The sequence below is a fragment of the Ictalurus furcatus genome, chromosome 29 (assembly GCF_023375685.1).
Source record: "Ictalurus furcatus strain D&B chromosome 29, Billie_1.0, whole genome shotgun sequence".
Taxonomy (NCBI): domain Eukaryota; kingdom Metazoa; phylum Chordata; class Actinopteri; order Siluriformes; family Ictaluridae; genus Ictalurus; species Ictalurus furcatus.
Genome location: NC_071283.1, coordinates 9,509,830 through 9,537,326, shown reverse-complemented (window position 1 = coordinate 9,537,326; position 27,497 = coordinate 9,509,830). Strand labels below are relative to the sequence as shown.

Sequence of the window (27,497 nt, the reverse complement as noted above, 5' to 3'; positions counted from 1 at the left end):
TCAGTCTCCAGTTAACCATTGTAAATGTCCAAATAATGGTGATTTTCACCGCTATCACCTCATTACAAATTATAATCATTAATTAAAATAGCACAAAAAAATGGGTAAGTGTTTTTTAAAGCATGAACATCACCTTGTTCAGCGGATGTACTGATTTATACTTTCACAGTAACGCAATAGTGGAATTTCCCTCAAAATCACTAATCTCGTCCTTCCCCTTCTTTCTGATTGGCTGACAAAAACTTACCCTTTTCCTGATTGGTGTTCTTTGTTGTCCATCATTTCGTTTCCTGTTTTCGTTTTTTTCTCTCTCTCTCCCCCTGCTCTGAGGTACCAAAGTTTAATTCACGGTGATGTCGATATTGGTAAGTAACTTTGGAAAATGTTAAAGAACTGTTATTGCTCGTAGGTTTATTAGACCAGGTCACTCTGACACAGCCGCAACTTTCTGAACCTTTTCATCAAGCTTTTGCTATGTGTCCGAAAAATCTCAAAGTTAGCCTGGTTGCTAAATAAATAGCGTTAAGTCGCGAGACAGCATCAGGCTGGGCTCGTGCGGACAGAAAGTTTAACGACATTTCATTAATGGTCAGTAGGCAGACGTTACCTGTTATATAATTTAAATACTGGTCAGTTTCCATGAGTTTCAAACTGACAGCGTTGTTTATGTTGTAAGTCACAGCTTTTCGAACAACTCTGACTTTTCCATGTCGCGTATATATGTATACAGTGAGTTACTTTTACCATGTCGGCCGTCACGCCACAAAACAGGAGGCGACGCCCCTCTAAAATGTACATACTGACGTCCGACCACAAAGTACAAGACCACCTGGATGGTACCATTCGGCTGCAGAAGGGGAATCTGTGCCAGGAGCAAGAGGGAGGAGGGGAGCGCGTTGGAAGAGGGGACTTTTTATGGGTAAAGGTAAGATGCTAATTACTCCTCACTTATGAACTTTCACAGACCCAAAACCATGATTGAGCACACATGTTTTCACTATTTCCAATTTTTGCAGGTTGTAGACAATGGAACTATGGTGAAGCTTGATAAGCACTTATTAAATGAAATATCTACTGAGCAGGCTGGCTTGCTGGAGCCTATCACTGACCTTGAATTGCGCTTCAAACTGCTCTCCAAACCTCACCGGCTTACCAGATTGGCCAGTTTGCCCCTGGGGACGCCCGTGCTAGTGCGGTGTGGCCAGTCAGTAGACCTGGCTGATGCTGAGCTTCGTTATCGCGGGCCCTTGATGCGAGGAAGCGGAGCTGTGTATTTTGGGGTCCAACTAAAAGTAAACATCTTAACTTTTCCTGCAAATGGAGGATGAATTTTGACATTGTAGTATTTCCAAAGCAATTCCAAGTAGATTATGATTGAAGTTATCTTGTCTCTCTCTCTCCCCCTCCCTCTCTCCCCCTCCCTCTCTCCCCCTCTCTCTCCCCCCCAGGGATCGGCAGCAGGGAGGGGCAACGGTAATGGAAGCTACAAAGGACACCAGCTTTTCACATGCCCTGAACAGTGTGCCCTTTTTGTGTCAGTCAGCGATATCACAACACACCGACCTACCCGAAGCAGCAGTTCTGGTGATAATGATCCTCAACAAACTGAAATAAACAGACCCAGCCCGAACAGCCAGAGTTCTAGTAATGTCCCAAATCCAGTTAGTGTCTTAGCACGTTCGGCAGAATCTGTGCCAGCTAATACTCTGCTGCAGGTGGGGCAGAGGGCCTGCTTCGCCCAAGACAAGGTGTATCATTGGGGCACGGTGCAGTACTGTGGGCAGCTTCCTGGCCGTACATCATCAGGAGGAGTGTATGTGGGAGTTTTGCTGGTGTGTGAAAGCTGAGTATAATTATTGAATATTGGATAAATATATGCTTTATTATGATAATGTTCATATAAAAATGTTTTATTCTAATAATTCCTACAATCCTGGGGAAAAGAAAGTACATGCTCCAGTTTTATCATTTTACTTATCAGAGCCTAAATAACTTTGTGTGGTCCTCACCAACTTGTATAAACAGATAACCTCAGGTGACAACAAAACACACAACAGATTTCAACGTGTAATTTTTTTTCCAAAAAAGTAAACCAACATGCAGAAACCAGGTTGGGGAGAGAAAGAAGTACACCTTGACTACTTCCACAATCGATAAGAGAGTAATTAGCAGCCGGGTGTTACTAAAGAAATGCATAAGATTAGTTAATCATCAAGAAGTTGTGACTACCTCTATAAAAGCAGAACTTTTATATAGGCAGTTTGGTGTTCTCAAGAACTTAGGTGTGTCTCTACATCACGCCAAGAAGAAAGGACATTAGCCATGATCCGGCAAAGCAATTACTGCTGCTCATCTATCTGGGAAAAGTTATTTAAAAAAAGCCATCTCCAAACTATGTGAAATTCACCATTCTACAGTGAGAAGGATTGTTTACTAATGGAGCATTTTCAAGACTGTTGCTAGTCATCCCAGGAGTGGGGGTCCCAGCAAATTCACCACAAGCAAGCAAGGTGGTGGAGGGGTGATGATTTGAGCTTGTTTTGGGAAACTTACAGAAACTTACAGAAATTGAGACAATGATTCCATTTTATACCAGAATATTCTTGAGAGAAATATGAGGCCCTCCATCCATCATCCAACCAGCTTGGCCGAAATTGGGTCATGCAACCCTGGGTTTCACCTATGAAACTGCATTTGTTATTAAAAAGGATAAACCAACATGAAGACCAGAGAGCTGTCAATGGAAGAAAGGCAAGCCATTTTGAAGCTGAGAAAATTGATCAGAGCCATTGCACAAGCATTGAGTATAGCCAATACAACAATGTGGATAGTCCTGGAAAAAAAAAAAAGAAACCACTGGTGTACTAATAACCAGACAATATGTCAGTCAAGGAAAACTGCAGAAGTTGATGACCCAATAATTGTGAGAGCTGTGTGTGTGTGGATATGAATATATATAATATGTATGTGTGTGTGTGTGTATATATATATATATATATATATATATATATATATGTATATGTATGTATATATATATGTATATATGTATGTATGTATGTATGTCTGTTCATATACTTTTGGAGGGGACTGTAAATACATTTCTAACATAAAACATGAATTCTTCATTTGAAAATGTAGTCCAGATTTCAGTCAACAAGTTTTCTGTTCTTTTCAACAATAGAGGGGAAGTGTTGACTATTCTATAGTGTATACACTACAGATGTGGTTGATAAAGCTTGAAATGGTGTTTTAAAATCTTTTAAATGAATATCCACAATAATAATATGGTGTATGTTGAATAGGTAAGGAATAAAACACAACAGAGTGTGCTGTTATAGGAAAATAATCAACGGTAGAGTGATGTGATGTGGCCTGATACAAAGCCGTTCCTACCCTGAAGTTGAATATTTTCCTATAACAGAACATCCCAAAGTGTTTTGTTTCTCTTAAACCACAGGATACAAGCAAGTCATATTACAGAGAAACCAGAAAGTGCAAAGTCCTCGGTCATGAAGACTTTCCTGTGGTGGAAAATCTTACTGACTGTTAGAAAGCACTGAAATAGGAAATTCCTTCCAACAACGTCACCTTACCAAAAGCTTCACCAAATAAACAATTACACATTTCTCTTTCATAAATAGCACATTTTTAAATCAGTTTATTATTAGCCATTGATTACGTGGACTATACAAACGATATTCTATTAGAACGAGCGCATTAATATAAACTTGTCATTTGAATTACAGCCAGCACTACTGTCAGAGCTGTTGTCATAGAAAACTCAACACCTCCTGATCAGTCAGATTTGAGAATTCAACAGCGCTGTGGTGAAAATAGCATTATCAGTTCATACCAAGTATAGCTATTAGTGTTGTAAGTGTTGCTTTGTGTGTGTCTCTTTAGGACAACCCAGTAGGAAACTGGAATGGTTACTATAAGAGCTACAAGCTGTGCTCCATTCCGTCTCCTGAATACGGCCACCTTCTTCCCCTCTCCAAAGTGGTTGCAGGTAATACTGAGTTCAAACAGAATGATGCAAAGTGGTGAAATTCAGTGCATGGAGCCATTTGTAAAGCTTTAAAATTAAACACCAGTAATGTGTTTTCTTTCCTTCCACATTTTTTAGAAACGAGGTCAGAGCGCACAACTCCAGAAATCCCTCCACTTCCTTCCTCCAAAAACCCCCTTCAGCCGCCTTCACCCACACGTAGCAGGCACCTTCCACAGACGACAATACCCACCAATTCCAGCCACAACCCTAGACTGTTGATAGAGCCTTCCATGCTAGCCATGGCTAAATCCGCTCTACAACCTCCAGCTCCATCAAATGCTTCAAAAGTTCCTTTAAAACCTCCTCCTGCCCCGATTGTTAAATCTGCACTCAAACCACCTCCTGTTCCACCTATTAAGCCACAAGCCCTTTCACCCTCCGTTGACCAGCTGCATACTTCAAATGGATTTCATAATCCACCCTCTCCACTCATTCCAGAGAAAGCAGAGGCTAATATGTGGTTAGAGGTTGGGTCTATGGTCGAGGTGAATGACCCACCACTTTTCGGAGTCATTCGGTGGATTGGATACATCGATGGAATTTCAGAACCAGTAGCTGGCATTGAACTGGTACGACTTTGGAGTTTATATTTTAAACTTGGTACTATTGGTGGGCAAAACTAGCATATATGTCATGTACTGGTAGACATTTTATGGCACGTAATATAAAACAGTAATTAGGTTTGTTTATAGTGTGCCGTAGAACTGTGATTTCAATGGTACTTTTTTAAAAATATGGATAAATTTGTCCTCAATATTATAGCATCGGTGGCACATAATAAATTATTTGAAACAAAATTCTTTATAAAAACTGCGACAGTGTTTTTTTAAATGTCATTTTAAAGATGCGGGAACGATGCTTCTGTTTTATAGCTTATTTCATCGGACACACCATGGTATAAAATTTCTTGACATTATTGCATCTATACTGCTTTGCATAATGTTAATGCTGTAACAAATTCTTTATTACAGTAGTCCATGATATCACACCTCTAGTTGATTCACAGGCACAATGAATTGATAATTTATCAGGGAACCTGGTTTTTTTTTTGTTTGTTTGTTTTTTTTCCCCTCTTAGGACCAGGAGTTGACTGCTGCCACGGACGGCAGCTACCTTGGGGAGCGTCATTTCCGTTGCCCCCCTAACAAGGGGCTGTTCATCAAACTACGTAACTGTAGGCGAGACTCCAGATTTCCTGTCCCTGAGGCGCCGATCAATCAGGTGGAGCGCTGCAATTCGATTGGTGAGTGTGTGGTTTGAGGATGGCTTGCACAGAGTTCTTTTTGCACCGTGCAGACTGGAACGTGTTTTGTAGGATAGACTGACCGAACACTAAACCATCCAAAGTTTGTGGCCTGACCATACGTGCTTTTTGAAAATCCCCGTCCAGATTTAGTTCTCCTATGCTGTTATAATAACCGCCACTAGATTTTGGAGTGTTGCTGTGGGGATTTGCCCATTCATCCACAAGAATGAGGTCAGACACTGATGTCGGATGAGAAGCACAGACTGCTTTCCAGTTCATGCCAAAGGTGTTCAGTGGGGTTGAGGTCAGAGCTCTGCGCAGGCCACTCGAGTTCTTCCACGCCACCCTTGGCAAACCGTGTCTTCATGGAGCTCACTTTGTGCACAGGGGTATTGTCATGCTGGACCAGGTTTGGCCTCGTAGTTCTAGTGAAGGGAAATTGTCATACTACAGCATACAAAGACGTTCTAGACAATACTGTGTTTCCAACTTTGTGGCAGCAGTTTGAGGAAGGCTCACACGTGGGTGTGATGGTCAGATGTCCACAAACTTTTGGCTATATAGAGTAGATATCTATCCATTCAATGCTTTTCTTTTTATTTTAGTTTTATTGATTTTGCTAGACACATTTTTTATTATTAGACAGAAATTGCTGGCTAGATAGTTAAAAATTTTGGCCATTCAACTTCTCTAACCTTCAGAGGAAGCTCGACAAATATTAACTGACTTTGGGTTTCTGTATAGAAGTTTAATAGGTCTTCTGCACACAGGCTCGATTGTGCAGGAGATCTATTAAACAACAGGATATCTGTGTATTGAGTATGCTATATATATATATATATATATATATATATATATATATATATATATATATACACACACACACACATCTTTCCTAAAATTCTTCCACATTTTAGAATAATAATGAAGTCATCAAAATTCTGGAAGAACACAACTGGAACTATGGGAATTATGTTGTCATAGAAAATGCAAAATAAATCGAAATCATTTTAATATTTTGGCATCTTCAAAGTAGACACCCTTTTTTGCCTAGAATTTCCAGAAATGTATTCTTGGCATTTTCTCACCCGATTTCTTGAGGAATTCCCCTGAGATGCTTTTTCAAACAGTATTAAAGGAGTTCCCACCTACGCTGGACACTTATTGGCTGGTTTTCGTAATATTTCTCTCCAAGTCAGGCATTAAAAAAATATTTATTTGGTAAATATAATGCTAGTTTTCTAATGAAAGAAATTAATATGTTGGTACAACATTCAGTGTGTTTACATGGACAACAATAATCCACTATTACCCCGATTAAGACAATACTGTGATTAAGAAACTACCATGTTAACAGCAATTTTTAATTACCTTAATCTGATTAAGGTCATACTCGAAGTAAGCACTAATTGAATTAAGACATGTGGGGTACTCCTGTTTTAGTCACGTTATGGACGTGTATTACAGACATGTAAACACCTTAATCACATTGTTAATGTTGTGTGAGAGTTTTCACTGCATTTTGCGACAGGACACTATCACAGACGGCAGTGCTCAACATTTTACGGCGAACAAGAGAGCACGGCAGCGTCCCAAACCACATACTTGCCTACTATAGGTCTGTAGTAGGGAAAAATACATGTATCTCGGCTACTATATAGACGGTAAGTACGCGGTTTGGGACGCAGCCCACGGCTTCAAGCAGTTGTCTATTTGCACATACAGCATGACAAATAATAATTGCACTTAAAGCGTTCATAAAAAAATTTAAATAAAAACACCCAAAATTGTTTACGGTACCACAACGAAGACGAACTGTATGTTGATACGTGAAATTCTGGAGGGACGGTGTGGCGCGGTGACGTAATGATGTGTGCCGTTAATCTAATTATGTTCTATAACATGTAAAATGGGTACATGAGAGGAGTATTCTAAAAGCGACTCATATAAACACCTTAATCACATTATTATCTTACTCAGAGTAAGGTCAATAATTAGATTACTGCTGTCCATGTAAACGTAGTCATTGATTTCAAACATTTAATCATACACCTTCAGATCAAAAGATTTTTAAGATCATGAGAAACATTTCAGTCAATTGTCTCCAAACTTTTGATTGGAAGTGTATATATTAGTAATTGTTTTTGATTCAGTTCCAAAAGATGTTTGTGTTTATGTATGAATTTCAGCATTTGCAGAATGGGGCAGTAAGCGTGTGGAAGAGAACACACCACCCTTGTTGGGTCAGGAGGCTCGGCATTTGTACGAAGGCTTTAAGAAAGGCATCCAGGGCCATCTCAACTCCTGCTACCTGGATGCATCACTCTTCAGGTGAGAGTCACGTCTGTTGCCTTCCAACTAAACCAATGTCTTGGTTTCGGGTTTAAACTTTTTTTTTTTAACCAGTTCATTTCAGGATTGTGTTGTTATTGCAAAACAAATGTGACTTTGTTGAATTACAAAAAATGTGTGTTTCATTTAAGGAGATGTTATGAAGGTTAGGCTGAGAATAATTATTCAGATTTAACCAGGCTAGAGGTTAGTACAATGTCTTACCCACTGAGCTACCCCTGCCCCAAAGCAGGATTTGACCCAGTCATCTAACGATGGCACACAAACAGGGAACAGAATATATCCCCTGATCAAAGGGCACCAAGGAATTCTTTATATATTTATAGGAATATTTATACCTGTGCATATTTATACCTGAGCAGTAAATAGATATAACTTTTTTGTGATGGTGATGATTTCTGCTGTTTATTGAGTGATTTTTGTGATTGTAGGAGAATAATTTCACTCCCTCTGCTTCCTTCAGTCTGTTCTCGTGCTGCAGTTCAGTCGACTGGGTTTTGTTTTGGCCCTGCAACGAAGATGGCCACCGAAGCAAAGATGCTCAGGAACTACTGCGCTGTGAAATTGTCAATCCTTTACGCAGGTTCGCATGTTTGTGTAATAGAAAGAGATGCATTTTGGGCTAAGTTCACACTGCAGGGGAAAAGCAAGCGAAATTTCTCGTATGAAATTGACATAGAATCTGACATTTAGTTTTTCACATACGCTACTGAAATCCAAGGACATATCTGTACGCTGTGAAAAATTGTCTTAGGAATGTTAGTACGTGTACAGTCTCTGTGATGTGAGCAGAGAATAACATCAATTAAAATAACAATCTATGTCTCATCATACAACAGAGTTAATCTACGTACATTAAGTAAATTTAAAGTAAAGTAAAGTAATTTAAATTTAAATTTAAAGTAAAGTAAAAGCTTTTTTTTATAATCACATAATCACTCTTGCTAAAGAGACTAGTCTGGGCGGCTGTGGCTCAGGTGGTAGAGCGGGTTGTCCGCTAATCGTAGGGTTGGCGGTTCGACTCTTGGCCCACATGACTCCACATGCCGAAGTGTCCTTGGGCAAGACACTGAACCCCAAGTTGCTCCCGATGACAAGCTAGCGCCTTGCATGGCAGCTCTGCTACCATGAGTGTGTGAGTGTGTGAGTGTGTGTGTGTATGGGTGAATGAGACACCGTGAAAAGCGCTTTGGAAAAAAGCGCTATATAAGTGCAGACCATTTAGTCTAGTATTTCATGAAAACTTGTGATCAGATGGTAATGGGTTGAGGAATAGTTTATAGTAGGATGTGTGTGTGTGTGTGTGTGTGTGTGTGTGTGTGTGTGTTTTAGTCGATTTGGCGTCATTAGGGATTGTATTGTTGACTTTAATATTAAGGATGATGGCAGATGTGAATCATTCTGTAATGACCTTTCGTGAGAACAGCTGTCTATAAGTCATGCAAACTGTTCGAGAAACTTCCTGGAAATTATTTCCTAAAAAGGGTAGAAACCATGTTCGCTTCAGTCAGACTCTACAGTCAGCATTCACTGTAATATCACGTATGCATGCAGACACTTAATCAGTAGTTGTTGCTATTTAGCTCTTTAACCACAGCAGCATCGTTCTTATTTCATATAGCAATACTCAACACGCAGCTCAGATTTCACCATCTTAATTTCATAATGATTTTGAAGATTGCATCCGCTAACAGACATGCCAGGTGGAGCATTGCTGTTTTTATTTAATATTGCTTTTATTAAACATGGGTCAGTTCAGGGCTGTGACCTGTTGGGATTAGTGTTGAATATAGGACACATCCGATGAGTATGTGAACAGCCTCGCCTAAAAAATGACACTTGCAGTGTGAACGTGGCCTTGGATTATGTTCTCAAGATTTGAAGATTTTTAATAATAACACTGTATACACAATTAGGTTTGGATACGTGTGTGCCAGTAAGACTATGGCATTACGGAAGCTTCTGGAAGCTGAGACTACAGATGCAGGCTTTACTAATGAAGAGAAAGGTAGAGTTAAAGACAAATAAAAACAGAGCCAGTCTTTACTTCCCAGGACGAGTCTAACAGGATTCTTTGTGTATGGTATGTGTCTCAGATCCTGAAGAATTCCTCAACAAGCTTTTCCAGCTCCTCCGGGTGGAGCCACTTCTGAAGATTAGGTTAAAAACCCTTCCCAACTTTGATCCCTTCTCCATAATGTACATGTTTGTCTTTTACTCCTCCTCCTCCTCCTTTCATCATTAACTTTTTGCTTCTTTATGCTTCTTTTCTCATCTAGATCTTCGAGCCAGGAGCCACAGGAATGCCACATTTATCAACTTTTCCCTCCTACGCTGCCCTGTCCATCCTCACCTATTCGTTCTCCTCTCTCGCCCTCTCTCTCGCCCTGTCTCTCCCCAATCCCTCTGTCCTCACCCTCAGTTGGACTCATGAGGGTTGCCAGTGTGCAGACACTGCTGGAATCCTCCTTCATGCATTCTGGGCTTAAATTCACAGAGGTAAAGGCAACTGACTCGCTTTTATTTATTTTTTTTAATAAATGTGACTCGTGGATTTTAATCGTGTCTGATCTAGTATCAGTGCATTTACTTCTAGAGCATACTGTTTGTCACAAGAAGTGAAGCAGACCTTTTTTTTAAAAATGCGTATTAGTTAACATTTCAAAATCAATCTTAAAGCTGCTTTACTTTTTAACCCCTTCAGAACCTGTAGCCGTCACAATGGACTTCATGTTTTTACTGTAACACTCTTTGAGGCCTGTTCAACAATCTGTCAAACTCTATTATAGTAAAACGAGATATGGAAAAGAGAGGTTGTAGGCTTCAGACATGATTTTAACAGCGTACATGGTCTTGCTTTAATCAGTCTTCTCGGTATGCCAGTTATTTTGTCCGTGCATTGTCGCTACATAAAAGCACAGACTACAAATGAACAGGAGCCAAAGCAACATCGACCTTAACGGCTGGTTCCACAGTCGCTGATTACAGCTTTGACTTCAAAAAACTAACAGAAAGATTTGAGAGATGTCTCTCTTTATGGTCCAAAACTGTACATTATGACATCAGTTAGCCAGACAAAAAATGCTTTGATGTCTGCTGAATTTAACTACGGTGCGGCTTTGAAGAGAGGCTTACGTAAAGATTATGAAAGAGGATGGACTGGTAGCAAGGTCGGCAACAGCAGTTTTATCCCCCCCCCCCCCCTTCCTTTTTCTCCTAATGTGGTTATTTGCAAATTCCCACCTTCTAGCACACAACACCTACCAACAAAGGTGGATCAAGGGTCAAGGCTAACTCAGATTACAGCAGCTTTAACCCTCTTACCCCGTATGGCCGAAAAACCGGCTTGCCCGTCTTTGATCTATTCCCGTAAGGACGATATACCGGCTTGGTCGTCTATGCCAAATACCCGTAAGGCCGATATAGCGCCTTTACAATGTAAACGTTATCCCCGTAAGGCCGGTGTACCAGCATTACTCTGCTATGATTCCTTACTTATTTAATTATTATTTTTTAACCCGGAAAGTTCATGACGTCACGACGTGATTACGTTATTACGCCGGCATTACGATGAAGATCCAAGCGTGAATATTGGTGTAATAGAAGAAGTGAACTAAAAATGCCAAAGCGAAAAGCTAATCGTGTTCCAGCTAACGTTACACCTACAGTGAACACAGGTACATCTAAAACAGTGAAAAAAAAAAAAAAGAAAACATACACAGTTACACAGGCGAGAGCGAGGATTCTAGATAGTGACAGCAGTGAAAGTTCAGGCGATGTTGAAACCGAAACTGATAGAGACGCAAACTCTCCTGATTCAGACCCTGATTCGTCTTCATCTTCAGCATCAACCAGTGTGACTGACACTGCAGGGGTCTGGAGTCATAACGGGACCATTTCTGTGCATTCGTGAAAACACTACCTGCTGGTCTGATTATCACCAGAAACTTGACCTTTGGCGCTAAAATGCATTTATTTATTTATTTATTATTTACTTGAATTTATTCAAAGGCATTGACCACGCTGATGCTCATATGGTACTTCTAAATGAGTATAAGGATTTTAGCGAGCATTTTTCGTCATTTCTCTAGTTAAGAATTGTGCTCTAAGTGGAGTAAAAACACTGAACTGCTTCATTTTCAAGTAATATTACACAAATACATTATTATAAGTTGTTTCAAGGCCTAAAAATGTTAAAATTAAAATGTTGATTTTTTGGGGCCCATTTTGGCCTGGGAACTCAGGGTTGGCGTGCTATTTCTATGGGGAATATAGGGTTGTGGGACATAATACTGTGGGAACTAAGGGGTAAGAGGGTTAATGAAAGCTCTTTTATAACCCCTTAAACTCCAAGAACCTGTCAGTGGGTCCAATTGTTTAATGCCTTACGTTTGTTTTCATCTCCTCTCATTAGTACATGCATTTTTCCTATTGGATACTGATTACGAAGCTTTTTTTTTTAAAGATAAATAACTCTATAATAATAAATTGAGCGTAATACATATGGATTAATGTTTTTTAGTCATTTCATCATGTCCTTGGATTTATTTACTTTTTGTACTCCATTTTAAATCCCTTTTTGTACTGAGGGCTGACAGAATGACACTACGATATCAACGTCACAACATACATCCTGAGTATCGAGTGTAATGAGTATCGTCTGGACTTTGAAATTAATCCATTTCGTTATCAGAAGCGGCTGATTGGACGTTTAAAATTGTAGCAACTGCCAGTTTTTTTCTCCTGTTCATTGTTAAATGTACTTTTTGTAGACATTGTTTATATTCTTTATGTTTTGGTAATTTGTTCATAAATATCTCAGTGTAAATATTGTGATGCATAATGTGTAATGATGAAAATATCAATCTCCATATATACAGAGAACTTTTTTCTTTTCGCTCACTCCCAGTCGTACCTAGTTTTTATTTTTATTTTTAATTAATTTAGTTTTATTTTTTATTCTAATAATTTTTCACTTTTTTTATATACTGCATCTTGAATAAATGAAAGGTCCTATGTAAAATAAAAAAAAAATCATATTAAAAGTATTCTCTTCAGTTTGTTCTCAGAGCAGGTGCTGAATAATTCACTTTCTCTGTTTTGATAATCAGGCTCCATCCTGTCTTCCTCTGCTCATGCCACGCTTTGGTAAAGAGTTTAAGATGTTTGACGCCATTCTGCCGTCCCTCACACTCGACATCACTGACCTTCTGGATGAGAGTGAGAATGTTTTCTATGCGTTTTTTTTTTTCGTTATATTAAATCATACTAAAACTATTCATTTATTTACAGTAGTACATATTAAAACATTTAAGAAGATCACTGTTTTATAACACTATTTACTGTTATACTATTCCTTATTCTATTATACTGGATATAATAAATTACTCATACTGCTCAATTACATTAGTACTTAATGAGAACATTTTAAATTGTTCTGTCTTATATTGCTGAAGAAAAATCCTGTCGAAACACCAATATGGAACCGAAGCTAGACTATCAGACTGAATCCTCTACTCTTCCCTCTAGCGCTTCGACAGTGTAGTATATGTCAGTCGGTGGCAGAGTGGGAGTGTTCACAGTGTTATGAGGATCTGGACATCACACCTGGCCAGTTAAAACAGTTTTGCAACACCTGCAATGCACAAGTATGCATATGTCTTGAAAATCTATTTTTTTTTTCTACCTGTCCTATCACCCAGTTAACATGTTGATTTGCATTTCTCCATGTCAGGTTCACGCCCACAAGAAGCGCCAGATGCACAAACCCATCAAGGTCAGAATGCCCAAGGGCACATGGGAGGGACCGGTTCATGGAGCTCGCCAGCAATTAACTCTCTTCGCTGTGACGTGTATTGAGACCAGTCACTATGTGAGCTTTGTCAAGCACGGGCCCCTCCCTACCGACTGGCTCTTCTTCGACAGTATGGCTGATAGAGAGGGTAAGAAATTAGACCGGTGACAAAGTAAAGGAAAGAACGGCGTCTATATTATGCTCTGCAGGGCATTTTGCTGCCGTGGTTTGGGTTTACTTTGTACCCTTAGTGGGAGGAGTCACTGAAAATCAATACAGAGTTCTTCTGACTGATCACCTTCAACCAAATGAAGCATTTTAATAGTCTGTTTTTGATAGAGACTGACATTTCAATCTAACATGCTGAGGAAACAGAATGTATCGTTTTGTAGCTGCCTTGTTGGTCAGTGTATCCATACGTTTTCCCAAACACCTCAAATTTATTATTCTGATATTTACATAATGTACTGAGTACAATTGTGTATTAGTACTTCAAGTAAGTTCTTCCTTCACCAGCCTCGTTTTTTCTCTCTAGCTTGAAACTAATAATGAAAAAGAAAAATCTCCTGTGGCAGAAAACTGTACTGACTGTTACAAAGCGCAGTCACCAGAAACGTCATCATATTGACGATTAGACGATATTCTGTGTTCACAAACAACACGTTTTTAGTCAGTTACTGGGGCCTTTCAGTAAAGGTTGTAAATGTTTGCGTAAACCGAACCAAACGAAACATTTCCGCTGGATTTAACAAACTTTCAGAAATGCCGGTTTTCTTCGTACTTGCGTATGTATGCTGAAGAATGCCAATTGCCTGTAAATTATAAAGCATGTTCCTGACACACAGCTGATTTGCATTTTGTGAAATCCACAAAACTCCATTCCATAAAAGTTGAAGTGCGCAGACGGCTGTGAGCACGAATCTTTCGATCAGGGTAAAGCCTGAAAAACAGAAGTGGAAGTTTTTTGACTGGAAGTGAACGTTCAAGGTAAAGCCTGAAAAACAGAAGTGGAAATTCTTTTGACTCACTTATATAAATAATAAAATAAAAATATTTAACAATATATATTATTAATAATACTATTCAAGGCATATGTTTACAGCTTTAAGGCCATATGCATCCTCTGCTCATACTTTTGTCAAAATTGATTGATTAGCTTTATTCGTGTGGTTTTGTGGGTTTGTGTTGGCTTTATATTCTTTAATTAATTCCAGTCATTTGAATCAACTGGTTTACATGATGGTTTCACTGCTCCAGGGAACTAGTATTAGGATGTGTTTTTGATCGAGAGTCCAAAGCACTTCTGTAAGTCGCTAAAGGTGTCTGCTAAATTCTGTAAACGTAATAAAAATTAAGCAGTTTAAAGTTAACAGTATATTCCATATACAGTTGCAATCAAAATGATTCAACCCCCATTGTAAATCAGGTTTATTGTCAAAATTTACAGACTTTCAGCTGTTTGAAATGATCAAATCAAACAAAAGCCATTGAAATAGTTCAACACAACGAATGCTTCAAGTGGTTTCCCCAAATTCAACTGAAAATGCAACTTATAATGATTTCTCCAGTTTCAAAATTATTCAACCCCCTGAATAGAATCCCTCACAACAGCACAAATATGCAAAACAGTTGTTTTCAAGCACAACTGATGCAACTAATCAAGCGCTTCATTAGTTGCACCAGGTGTGCTTGAGCTGGAACACATGAAATACCTGAACCGGCTAGGGGTAGAAAATTCATGAGATAGCTGAACTGTTTAGGGGCAGAACATACATGAAATACCTGCATGGGGCAGAAAAAGGACGCTATCAGTGGCTGCAAGGAGATTTCTGAGAAGGCAGGTTGTGAAAAACCCTCGAGTGAATGCAAAAGACCTGCAGCAAGACTTGGTGGCAACAGGCACTGAGGTTTCAGTGAGCACAGTGTGGCGCGTACTAAACGCAGAAGGTTTCCATGCCAGAACTCCAAAACGTACACCACTACTGACCCAAAAGCACAAGGAAAGTCGGCTCAAACTCATTTAAATAAACCACAGAAGTTTTGGAATTCTGTTCTGTGGAGCGATGAAACAAAACTGGAACTTCTCAGCACGGTGGATCAGCAGTATGTCTGGAGGAAGAAGAATGAAGAACGAACACCCTGTCCACAGTCAAGCATGGTGGTGGCTCGGTGATGCTCTGGGGCTGCTTTGCATCCTTTGGCACTGGAAACCTACAGTGTGTGGAAGGCAAGATGGATTCATTGAAGTATCAGGAAATCCTAGGAGAAAACCTCATGTCGTCTGTGAAGAAGCTGAAGCTTTTGCGTCATTGGACCTTCCAACACGACAGTGATCCTAAGCGTACCTCAAATTCCACCAAGGCTTGGTTGCAGAAGAAGTCCTGGAAGATTCTACAGGGCCATCAGTCACCTGACTTGAACCCCATAGAAAACCTCTGGTGGGATTTGAAGAAGGCAGGTGCAGCACGCAAACCCAAGAATATTACTGAACTGGAGGCTATTGATCATGAGGAATGGGCTAAGATTCCTCAGGAACGCTGCCAGAAGCTATGCATCTCGTGTACAGCAGGTCATAACAGCAAAATGGTGCTCTACTAAGTACTAAAGATGCTTACCATGAAGGGGTTTAATAATTTTGAAATTGGAGAAATCATTATAAGCTGCATTTTCAGTTGAATTTGGGGAAACCACTTGAAGCATTCGTTGTGTTGAACTATTTCAATTGCTTTTGTTTGATTTGATCATTGCAAACAGCTGAAAGCCTGTAAACTTTGACAATAAACCTTATTTACAATGGGGGTTGAATAATTTTGATTGCAACTGTATGAAAGTACAGTAATCCATGCAGATTATATGATTTGAAGTAGATCAAGTCAAGGTTTACATTAGTTAGTCGTCTTATGCATAAATTGACACACTCAGGAGCATGAGTGAATACGAACTTTCTCAGAATTTACAGGATTTTCATAAATCACATTTCTTGTGCAAACATTTATGGATAAATGCCTTCGTATCCAGTTTGATAAACGAGGCCCCTTATTATCCTTTGTTTACATGGATTAGTTGTTACATCACCAATAAAGTCAGACCTGCTGTTATAAAAACCTAATCAACACCTTCTGACCAAACAGAACTGGAAATTCAGCAGGTATAATAAATTACAACAGTTTTTGACTATTATTTAAAATCCCTTTAAACAGTAAAGTTCTGATTCGCTTGTTTTGGTTTCCTGATGCCTTTGACAGGAGGGGAGAACGGCTTCAACGTGCCACAGGTGAGGGCGTGTCCGGAGGTGGGACGCTACCTGAGCCTGTCACAGGTGGAGCTCAGCCGCTTAGACTCCGCCTTCCTAAAAGAGCCAGTCCGAAGATTGCTCTGCGATGCCTACATGTGTCTTTATCACTGTCCTGAACTGAGCCTGTATAAGTGAAGTAAAGAGCTAGCAGTGATGCTTGTCCTGACACACCACCAAGCTTTCAGTGTTTCAGATACACGGGAATCTTCTTTTAGTGCATCACATGCCGATACTGCAAAACATAAACCAACACTCAAAGGATTTTGAACCTTATATAGACTTGTTGGTTAAATGTCAAGGCTCATCTTAAATACAAACTCGAAAGAGTATGTTTAAATTAATTGAGGAGTAAGAAACCGTCTTGATTTCATTGAAAAGGCCTGAGAATACGTATTTGTGTGACATTTTTGTTTTTTGGCCATTATCCATTATTCCATAAGAAACTTAAGGTTTCAAATCCTTTTTACTGGCAGTGTATTTAAATTCATCTTAAACAGTAACTGTCATACACGACTGCATCTGTAGTCATACTTCTGTCAGCACTATATCATACTTCTGTCAGCATTATATTTAATCCTTCAGATTTTCTCCAATGCTACAGTTTCACATTTTTAACAGTCACGTTGAAATTGTACCAGATCTGTGGCAAGTGCAGCTGACACCCAAACATGCCTGTCTTCACTGAAAGTATTGTCTTTATGTATTCTACTTGAAGAGAGTATACTGGTGTGTATATAACTGATAGCTGATTTAATGCTTTGAGTATAAAATCTACTTTTCAAACATGACTGTTGTTTTCTTTTGGACATATATGTAAGAAAGTAGCATTATTCACTACTTCTACAATGAACATTAGATAAAGTCTGTAATTTTACACCTACACTGTAGGTTTGCCTGATACATTAATTTATGAGCATAACACAGGTTCTCAACCTTGGGGTCATTTGAAAGGCGGATGGGGACGCAGGGGATTTTCACCCATCATGATGGACAGCTTCCTGATTCAGCCATGAGAATGAGTTCAATACGTTCTTTTGTCGAGGCATTCTTAAAGTTCTGATATATATATATATATATATATATATATATATATATATATATATATATATATATAACTACGCATAAAACATTTTGGAAGACATTTTGCTAAAAAGTGTTGATTTCCCCTATGTATGGAGATTTTTGGGACACCCAAAGATAACATATACCTTTATTCATTCCCCATTGGGGAAAGTCAAGAAAAGTGTTTTTGCATATCCCAGCTTGTTAGGAAGCTGGGGTCAGAGATGATTTTGGCATCCCTGGAGCACAGAGGGTTAAGGACTTTGTTTGGAGGCCTGGCAGTGCTGAAGCTTGAAGCCCCAACTTTCTTTCTGATCAGTGACCCACAGCTTTAACTGTTAAACCACCACTGCCCTATTAGATCACCCTGTACATCTCCTGACTTTGATATTTACAGTAATCTGTAAATAATAGGCCTGTAATTTCTACTAATTGCTACTATAAAATGAGGTCACCAGCCAAACACGTTTGAGAACTTTGTCTTTTGTGTATCTAATGTTTCCGTCTCATCTTTAGCTCATTCTTAGGGCGTGTTAAACAGGGTCAGCTAGTATAATCTGGATCTCAGGCGACATGATTGTGTGTGGTAAGAGTAGTTGATATGCTTGTTACTGAAATTTTTCTCACGCTAATCTTGTTATGAAGTAGTACTGCTGTTTGTCTCCAGTGCAGTAGGGGGCGATAACTACCTACAAATAATAACCTACCCAACAATAGCGTCATTGGATCCTGACGAGTTGCCAGATTCGTGTTTTACCTTCCGTTTACCACTTTATTCTTTCTGTCTTGTTCCCAGATTGTATTAGAGAGTTATTCATAAACTGTATTAAGTATATATGCACTTTGTACTAAATATTCACACAATATTTTAAAATGCAATAGCGTTCGCACGTTTTTTCCTGTACACGCACCGGTTACTATACACCCCACTCTTAATATTAGTTATTATTTTTAATGAATTCGTGTATTGTGTTTAAAAAACGCAGTATTACAAGTTAAATAGGCGCTGGTAATTATAATTCTTTAAGAAAAATTATGTTTAATACTGCTTCGTTCGAATATAAATTAAGGTTCCGGTGAACACGGTTAGGATCTGGCAACCCTCCAGACAGGATTGTTAAGAGCAGAGCACAGAAGCTGCTGTTGTAGTTCAAATATAAATATAAATATAAACAAATAAGACCCTTACATTTTATTTCCACAGAGACTAATTATTAACCTGTACAAGCAGATATTAGAGCTGTTTTAAGGTATGGCTGTTCATATCTCCTTATCTTCGCAAACATTGACGCTAACATTAGTTAGCTGCTAAGCACAGTCAGAAACGATGAAAAGAAAGAAATGAGTAGTATTGTCTGCGTGTTATTCTTTGCATATTAAATGTCCTCGGTTAAACCATTGAGAATTAAACCCGAGCTAATATTATTATACAGAAAGGCCTATCTGGAAAGATGAGACGTAGCACTGCTAGCTAAATGTGTTCTTACCGAAGGGTTAGCTAGTAGCTAATGAGACTCTCTGCTCATTTTTACTGTCTCTATAGATTTAAAGTAAAATTTCACCATGAAACACATTTAAAATGTTTATATTAAAATATTTCTGCTGTTTTTAGACATCCTGGTGCTGATTTGTTGGATGCTGCGGTATTTTTGTTATTTCTTTGAGAAGTTAGTGGTTGTGTGCTGCACTGACGTCACGCGGGGTCAGGATAATAGCTGCGTTGACGTCATGTCATAATTACGAGATTCCGACTTGTCCGACCTCGTAGAACTCATAATTACAATCAGTTTGTAAAGTAGGACTGCGTATGAATATCCCCACTACCCTAATATACATAATATACATATATAAAAGCAGTACGTTAAAGGAGTACCGAATTCTCAGTATTCATAAAACAGTGAAATATCTGGATGAGCTGCTGATGATTGTGCGGTATGGAAGCAGTGGTCACTGTGGATACTGTGCTATCCCATAATGCAACGGGACTGGCGCGGAAGAGCCATCGGAATCCGCGCTGTGTAGTACGTTTGGATTGTATTCAGGTTTGCTATTTATGCCGTGGTAACACTAGGCTTTAATCATGCGCATTTTTGTCAGACGCTGCTACGAATAGGGGCGGGAACAGGATATGACATCATCCGGCAAAACTTATGCTGCCTCACCCAAGTCGTTTTTTATGAACTTTCAAAGCTTTGTTGTAAAGTACAGGATAGCTCGCTACCAATAAAATTAGCGCTTCCATTTTTAATTTCTTTCTTCTTTTTTTTTTTTTAAACTAACCCTACAATTACGCAGGTCAGAGTTCACCAGATCTGAACTTTCATCATGCAGCGTAGTTATGAAAGTTCTACGCATGAGCTTGCGTTTCTGGTCTGCCGTTTTCGGATGCGTGTGAATGGAAGTTAATGGAGCGCTAAAGCTTAGTGTGACCGCGGATTTATACTGATCAGTACGTACTGAATTGAATGCAGTAGGTACTGTCACAACATGCGATTTCGGATCCTAGGAAGTTTCTGAGCGCTCCGACTTGACTGACCGCTGCAACGTTATGAGGAAACACTAAAAATCACAGCTTCAACAGTAAAACGTAGTTAAGTCGTTATCTCATAATATTACTGTACAGGATTTCAGAGTTTCTGAGGGTTTTTTTGTTATCATTGTGGCCAAAAATGCTTGATTTTGCTGTGTTTGACTTTTTTTTTTTTAAAATTGCGATGCAATTTGTGGAGGATTTGTGGGGGTTTTTTTATACTTGAATTGGCAAAATTGCGATTGCATGAAATTGTTTTGCAACGTCTTTCGCGGTGATGTTTGTTGGTAAATGAGACATGTTCGACGCACGTGAATCTAAATGAGCTTTGGCTGAATGCTCGTTGTGATGCAAGCTCCTCAGAATATTAATAATGTATTTGCATACTGACTGTTACTTGTTGTATTGTGGTTGTATTTTGCAATAGCATAAAAATGTTAGTTACATTTATATAGTGCTTTTCTAGACACTGAAAGCACTTTACATTATATGGGGGGGGTCTCCTCAACCACCATCAGTGTGTAGCATCCACCTGGATGATGTGACGGCAGCCATAGTGTGCCAGAACCCCCACCACACACCAGCTATTAGTGGAGAGGAGAGAGTGATGTAGCCAATTCAGAGATGGGGATTATTTTATTAATTATTTTAAAGAACACAGAGACTCAGGACCTCGATTTAACATCTCACCCCAAACAGCACCGTCTTTTTACAGTATGGTGTCCCCGTCACTATACTGGGGCATTAGATGACATGGTGAGCGCCCCCTGCTGGCCTCACTAATACCATTAATACCACTTCCAGCAGCAACCTTAATTTTCCCCAGGTCTCCCATCCAGGTACTGGCCAGGCTCAACCTTGTTTAGCTTCAGTGGGAAACCAGAAGAGAGCTGGAAAAATGTGACTTAATGTTGTAATAATGGATTTTGCAGTTGTCAACATCATCCTCATCTCACATGTTCATTTTGGTGTATAGAAATACATAATTACAATAAATCCGGCATGGCGTGAACACAACGAATGGATGGTGTCCACTTGCTGATAGCTGCACGTATGCGAACTCTGCAGTCATTTGGAGCGTCGCTTCTTGCGCGTCCTCAGAAATCAATGCGACACGTCTGTGTGGCTCAATACTAAGCCTACATCCACACAAATCCGGTTAAATTTGAAAACGCATCTTTTTCCTCTGTGTTTCGGCCTTCTGTCCACACCAAGACGGCGTTTTTGTCCAACAAGAAATGGAGCTTTTCGAAAGCGCTCCCACTTTATAAAGTGGATACATATGAAAGCGCCATTTTCACATCGTAGTGTGGACCGAGAAAACAACCGTATTCAAAAACAATGACGTATTTTTAGTCATGTGACCCATTTAACTCGAAACATAGAAGATGGTGGACGATGTTGTACTAAAGATGTCAATTTTTAAAAACTGTGCTTTTCCTTGACATTGCCAGATCAATTCAAAGAGACCAAAATTAAAAAAACGCCTGGCCAGAGCTTCTTACGTTTTTATGAGCAATTTTTTGAAAACGCCAGAGTAGACGGAGAGCGTGTTTAAAATGAAAATGTTTTAAATGTTCTATGCGGCAGTGTTCAATGTCATATTAATGAGAAACCCAGTGTAGAAGTAGTGGAGACATTAACGCAAAGATTATATAATTATATTATTATATAATTTGATTGGTTATATAATCAATTAAGATTGAAGATTATAAATATTGATATGCAAGACATTTCTTAAAGCCTGATTCCCACCTGTGCTATGGGAACCTTAATGTTATGGGTGCAATCTTAGCAAGCACTCAGACATCAAGGGTGAACCTTGGTAGCTAACTGGCTCTCCTAGGTAATTAGTGAAAATAATTCATGTTTATTTGTTTTGTTGTTTATTAGTAATAGGAGCCATGTCATCACCGGGGGGACAGGGAGGAGCCTTGTCCACTAAAGCAACAGGACAAAAGAGGATGAAATGGGCTCTGGAGCTGAGTCTGGCCAACACCAGGTAAGAAATCCTAAACTTTATTAATCACAAGTGTGTGTGGATTCACAAGAAAAGTGGAACTGACTACACTTAGGACTCCTCTGTTAGGGCCAGCGATCAAGGAGCCCAGAAATTGGAGGACGCCCTACATGTTCATACATCCATGCAGTTTTACTTGATTTGCAGTTTTGCAAATATGCTTCTAGGTAACCAGGAAAAAGCAGTTACTGAAAGTACCGGACAGATTATGGAATTAAATTTGTGGCAAAAGTCATTTGTGAAATGAGTCTACTATAAAACAAGGATTGTCGCATAGAAATACATCTCTCGTCTCTTGCTCTGTGCAGGACCCGAGGAGACAGGCAGCTTAAGGATGGAGAAGTTATGTATCCTGTGGGCTACTCGGATAAACCAGTCCCTGACACCAGCGTGCAGGAAGCAGACCGCAACCTGGTGGAGAAGGTAAAACGGCATGACATGTAGACTAAAATAAGGAATTTTAGCGATGCCGTATATGCGTGAGAGAAATATCTACATTAGAGGTCCATTGATGGATTTTATATAACCGATTAATCAAACGAAAGTTTTTAAAACTGATACCGAATGAAAACAGAACACTCAGAGTAAATTATTGCTGAACTTTATTGCAAAAAATATACTGCATACATGACTGTACAATGAAAATGTACTGTGCTTTTTTCAATGAAATAACTATAGAAATATTAAAGTAAATAAAAGATATACATCCAAACAGAACCAAAAAAAAACACTTCAAATAACACAACAAAATTCGTCAGTGATAGTTTTTATTTCTCCTCTAGAAGCCACTCTCGTACTGTATAACGACACCGGACCGTTCTCAGCCGCTCCTGCAACGGACGCAACCGGGAAAAAGGATCAGTGTGGATTTTTGCCGATAACTGAGAGTTCCAGCGATCAGTTATCAGTGACGATTAATTTGCAAAATCAACCGACCAATCAGTCGACCTCTAATCTACATTTCAAATGCACATATAAAGTGTACTTAACTGTGCTGTATGGTACATGTACACTAAAACAATGTTTAAAACTAGAGATGCACAGATGTATCGGCCGATAAAGCCAAATTTTTACAGGGCCGATTGTATCCTGTCAATCAAAAGAGGGCAGGAAAACATATCGATTTCATGCTGTGTTTAAAGATCATGTCTCTTCTGTGGAATGACAACAAAACTGCAGTTTGTAATCTCTGTAATCTCTGCACTGATAAAATTTTACACCAGACGCTGCAGCAGTGAAGCGAATTAAAGCGCCAGTACACCGTTGAAAGAGTTAAATGAAAGAGTTGACAAAAAAGTATATATATTGCACAGAAAAATATATTTGTAGAGTAGTATATTTCATATCCTTTATTTATATATATATATATATATATATATATATATATATATATATATATATATATATATATATATATATAAAATAAATAAAGTTGATATTATATATTACCAGTTTGATGTTAGTGATGAAGTAGAAATGCTTTTGTTAGTGGTGAGTGAATGGAGACTAACAGGAGGTTTTTTTAGAATTCAGTCAATGTTAATATGAATTAATAACATTCAATAAGTGAAGAAATCTTACTTTAATCTTCAGAATTTAGTTCATGTTAATTAGAGTAATGTGTTTTGTGTTTATGAGACCAGTTACTGTGAAATAACTTGTAGAAATGGAGAGAATAACGTTTTTATTTGCATTTTTTTCAGAATTGTGGAATTTAATTATTATTCATTTAAAAGAAGGCATAAAATGCAGAACCACCAAACTATCGGTATCGGCTGAGAAATTTAGCATCGGTGCATCTCTATTTAAAACCCAACCTGTTAAATTGTTTAGTCGCTGATTGTACTTCCAGAGCACTTTGTGACGCATGTTATAGCTAAAAAATACGGCTTAGAACTGACAATTCATATAGCATTTGAAAAGTGAACATTCTTTTTATAACAGATGTGCTTTTCGGATACATTTTTTCAGTGTGTATTGTTTTTACATTTTATTTTTTGCTTTAAATCATGTACTTTTGTGTGTGTGTGTGTGTGTGTGTGTGTGTAGAGATGCTGGGATGTAGCCCTTGGCCCTCTGAAGCAAATTCCCATGAATCTGTTCATCATGTACATGTCTGGAAACACAATTTCTATCTTCCCCATCATGATGGTGTGTATGATGGCTTGGAGGCCCATTCAGGCGCTCATGTCCATGTCTGCCAGTGAGTAAAGCTTCAGTTTGCTTTTTTTCATTGCACTTAATGCTACTCCTGAACATGCTAGTGAGTTATATTAGCATCAAAGAAGCCAACATGTATTTTCTGCTATGAAGATAATTACTATTCATTTGTATACATCGTTTTTCAGGCAATAAAATAATTTTGCTCGAGATACGTTCTGTTTATAAATTCTGCTGCCCTCTAGCCATTTACTCTTAAAACTACAAGCGGGAAGCAGATCAGGACAGATCACCTCATAGCATTATTTTGTTCGAAATGTAGCTTGAAATAAACAGAATTGCTGTAAGCTTTTCAATAAAGTGTATTTTCATGCATCACAACGCAAGTATCATAATATTAACTTCATACTACACTTTTCCCGAGTATTGCAAATATCATCAGGTTTCAGTACTGTTTCTATATAATTATTACTCACAGTACCAAGTGGGCTTTTCATCGCCCTGTCTTTTCCTCATTAAACATGTTCATTTTTGTACATTTTAAATGAAGACAGCTCTCAGCTTATAACTCGTCATAACACTGTTTCCTTTGTTATCGAAAGTAAATATTGAAACCTTGAAATTATGAGGTTCTAGCAGTAACAGTTCTATTTATTTTAAGATATCGAGGCATGAAGTTTGAACCCTTAATGCAGTCCGACCAAGATATGATCCGACTTAAATTTTTAGGCCTACACCACTAGGTGTTTGAAGGATTAATTAGTCGCTAAACGAGGAGCTACATCAGTAGTGTGGAAGCATTTTGGATACAGAAGGTCAGACTCCAAACAAATGACAGTAATTTGCAAACCATGCAAAACAAAAAAAAACACGCTGTGACCACACAGAGTGTTAGAAACATTTTTCAGCACCTAAAACAAAGGCACCCAAGCGAGTATGAGGAGTGCCGGACGTTGTATTAACTCACTGCGTTGTTGTTTAATTTGAAGACCAATATATTTATGTAATTTTGTTTTAAACAGATTTGACAGTTTTAGATTTTTTTTTACTGTTTACTGTCACCCTGAAAAAGTGAAGGATATAATTTAGTGTACATTTAATAGAATTTGTACTTTGATTGATTGAAGGATTGGCTGAAAAACACCATCAAGTATTTTAAAATGAACTTAACTAATTTGAGAGCTATATACAGTGGTGCTTGAAAATGTTCTATATTTCTGAATAAATATGAACTAAAACAGTGCAGGACTGATGTTTAGTTGCAGTTATAGCTACACAAGGGTGTCACAACAGATTTTTCAATAAGTAAGTGACCAAGTACAGTATTTTTCTCTCGTTTGTTGAATTGGGATCTCTTTATCTACTTTTACGACTTGTGTGTAAATCTGATGATGTTTTAGGTCACGTTGTTGCAGAACTATAGAACATTTTAAAGGGTTCACAAACTTTCAAGCACCATTGTATAGTTAGTTAGTGTATATAGCTCTAGCAAAAATATCCCCAAATATTGTTATATTATTTGAAGGCCATATCTTGCTACAATTATCTTGTACTTCCTTCTGATAATATCACAGACACTTGGGTTGTTTTCAAACTTGAAGTTAAAAATAAATCACTGAAGGTCTTTTACAAAGATAAATTCATTCAGAACTACAGATGAATTATTTATTAATACATCATTCAGCTGTGAATACCGTTTTTGAGAGAATTGGAGAGAAACAGCTACATGCTAATACTGTTCGTCGTGTTCGTTTCAGTGCTACACCGATCTGAACAAGATGCAGAGCGGCAAACATGCAAATGGACACGTATTATAAATATTCATTTGATTGTCCTTCCGTGTTTCAGCCTTTAAACTACTGGAGAGTTCAAGTCAGCAGTGGCTCCAGGGTTTGGTCTACCTAATCGGCAACTTGCTCGGCTCAGCGCTAGCTATCTACAAGTGTCAGTCAATGGGTCTCCTCCCAACGCATTCGTCTGATTGGCTCGCCTTTATTGAACCTCCACAGGTATGAAGCAAACTGTACAAGGTGCCGTTTGAGTTTTAAAAAAAATATGGACGTATAATGTATAAAATACAGTGGACCTCTAGTTATATGTTTTGTGTAATTACCCCTGAAGGAAAAAAAAAGCTGTTTTCTGTTTTTCCTTCCACAGAGGTTGGAGATCATGGGTGGAGGATTGGTCCTGTGAGCCTTCAAAACCTCTATGCATTTACACACACAAACCCTTTGCCTGTTTAACACAATTTCATTAATTTATGTACGTTTTGAATGAGATCTCCTTTGTCTTTGTTTCATATGCTTCTGCTACATATAACAATGTCCTTACAAAAAGAGATTTAATAAACGTATTTCAGTACTTTTGACTTAAACACATTAGACTATTGTCTCTGCGTTGGGTATTTCTCGTCAGATAAAAAAAAAAGCTGTTCGAGGCGGAATACCATATTTCATAGCTTTCGAAGCACTATTTGCAGCCATAGACTACAGCTATAGACAGCCATCACTTTTCGGATACATTTAGAATTGAGTTTTCATCAAGAGTGTCTAGAGGAACTATTTGTCTTGTCTTTCTTTAAAAAAAAATTGTTCATCTAGGTATGTGTAAATTCGTGAATGACACATTGCTGTTATAAAGCGCGTTTGAAGAGCACGATGTCTTCAAGTATGGTGATATGATATTTTTTCCATCTTGACATGCCACTACTGTGAGTGTACTTTGGTTTTAACACTGAGGTGTGCAAGGGACTGCTTTTTTTTTCCACTCACTCAGACAGTTTGACCAATCTCACCTACCTATGCAGTTATTATTTTTTTGTTCCACTAGTCTAAATATAAACAAATTAGTAATTTACATCCCCCTTATTGGTGTGGCTTAGTGGTTAGCACTGTTGCCTCGCACCTCCGGGGTTGGGGGCTTGAATCCCGCTTCCGCCCTGTGTGTGTGTGGAGCGTGCATGTTCTCCCCCTACTTCGGGGGTTTCC

The 27,497-nt window shown here is 38.6% G+C and overlaps 2 protein-coding genes across 2 annotated transcripts; both read left to right on the top strand.

The window, feature by feature from the left end:
- Positions 1–265: 265 nt before the first annotated feature.
- si:cabz01101003.1 (ubiquitin carboxyl-terminal hydrolase CYLD) lies at positions 266–17,523 on the top strand. The gene is made up of 16 exons (XM_053619098.1): positions 266–365; positions 731–925; positions 1,017–1,292; positions 1,449–1,832; positions 3,904–4,009; positions 4,127–4,620; positions 5,129–5,294; positions 7,487–7,628; positions 8,113–8,232; positions 9,566–9,657; positions 9,746–9,809; positions 9,929–10,148; positions 12,761–12,869; positions 13,179–13,297; positions 13,384–13,591; positions 16,689–17,523. The coding sequence occupies exons 2-16, from the start codon at positions 746–748 to the stop codon at positions 16,871–16,873; spliced, it is 2,865 nt and encodes a 954-aa protein (XP_053475073.1). The 5' UTR covers positions 266–365; positions 731–745; the 3' UTR covers positions 16,874–17,523.
- Positions 17,524–18,886: 1,363 nt separating this feature from the next.
- Positions 18,887–26,886, top strand: emc4 (ER membrane protein complex subunit 4). Its single transcript, XM_053619535.1, has 6 exons — positions 18,887–19,050; positions 22,224–22,332; positions 22,659–22,773; positions 24,400–24,553; positions 26,359–26,519; positions 26,668–26,886. The coding sequence occupies exons 2-6, from the start codon at positions 22,235–22,237 to the stop codon at positions 26,701–26,703; spliced, it is 564 nt and encodes a 187-aa protein (XP_053475510.1). The 5' UTR covers positions 18,887–19,050; positions 22,224–22,234; the 3' UTR covers positions 26,704–26,886.
- The last annotated feature ends 611 nt before the right edge of the window (positions 26,887–27,497 follow it).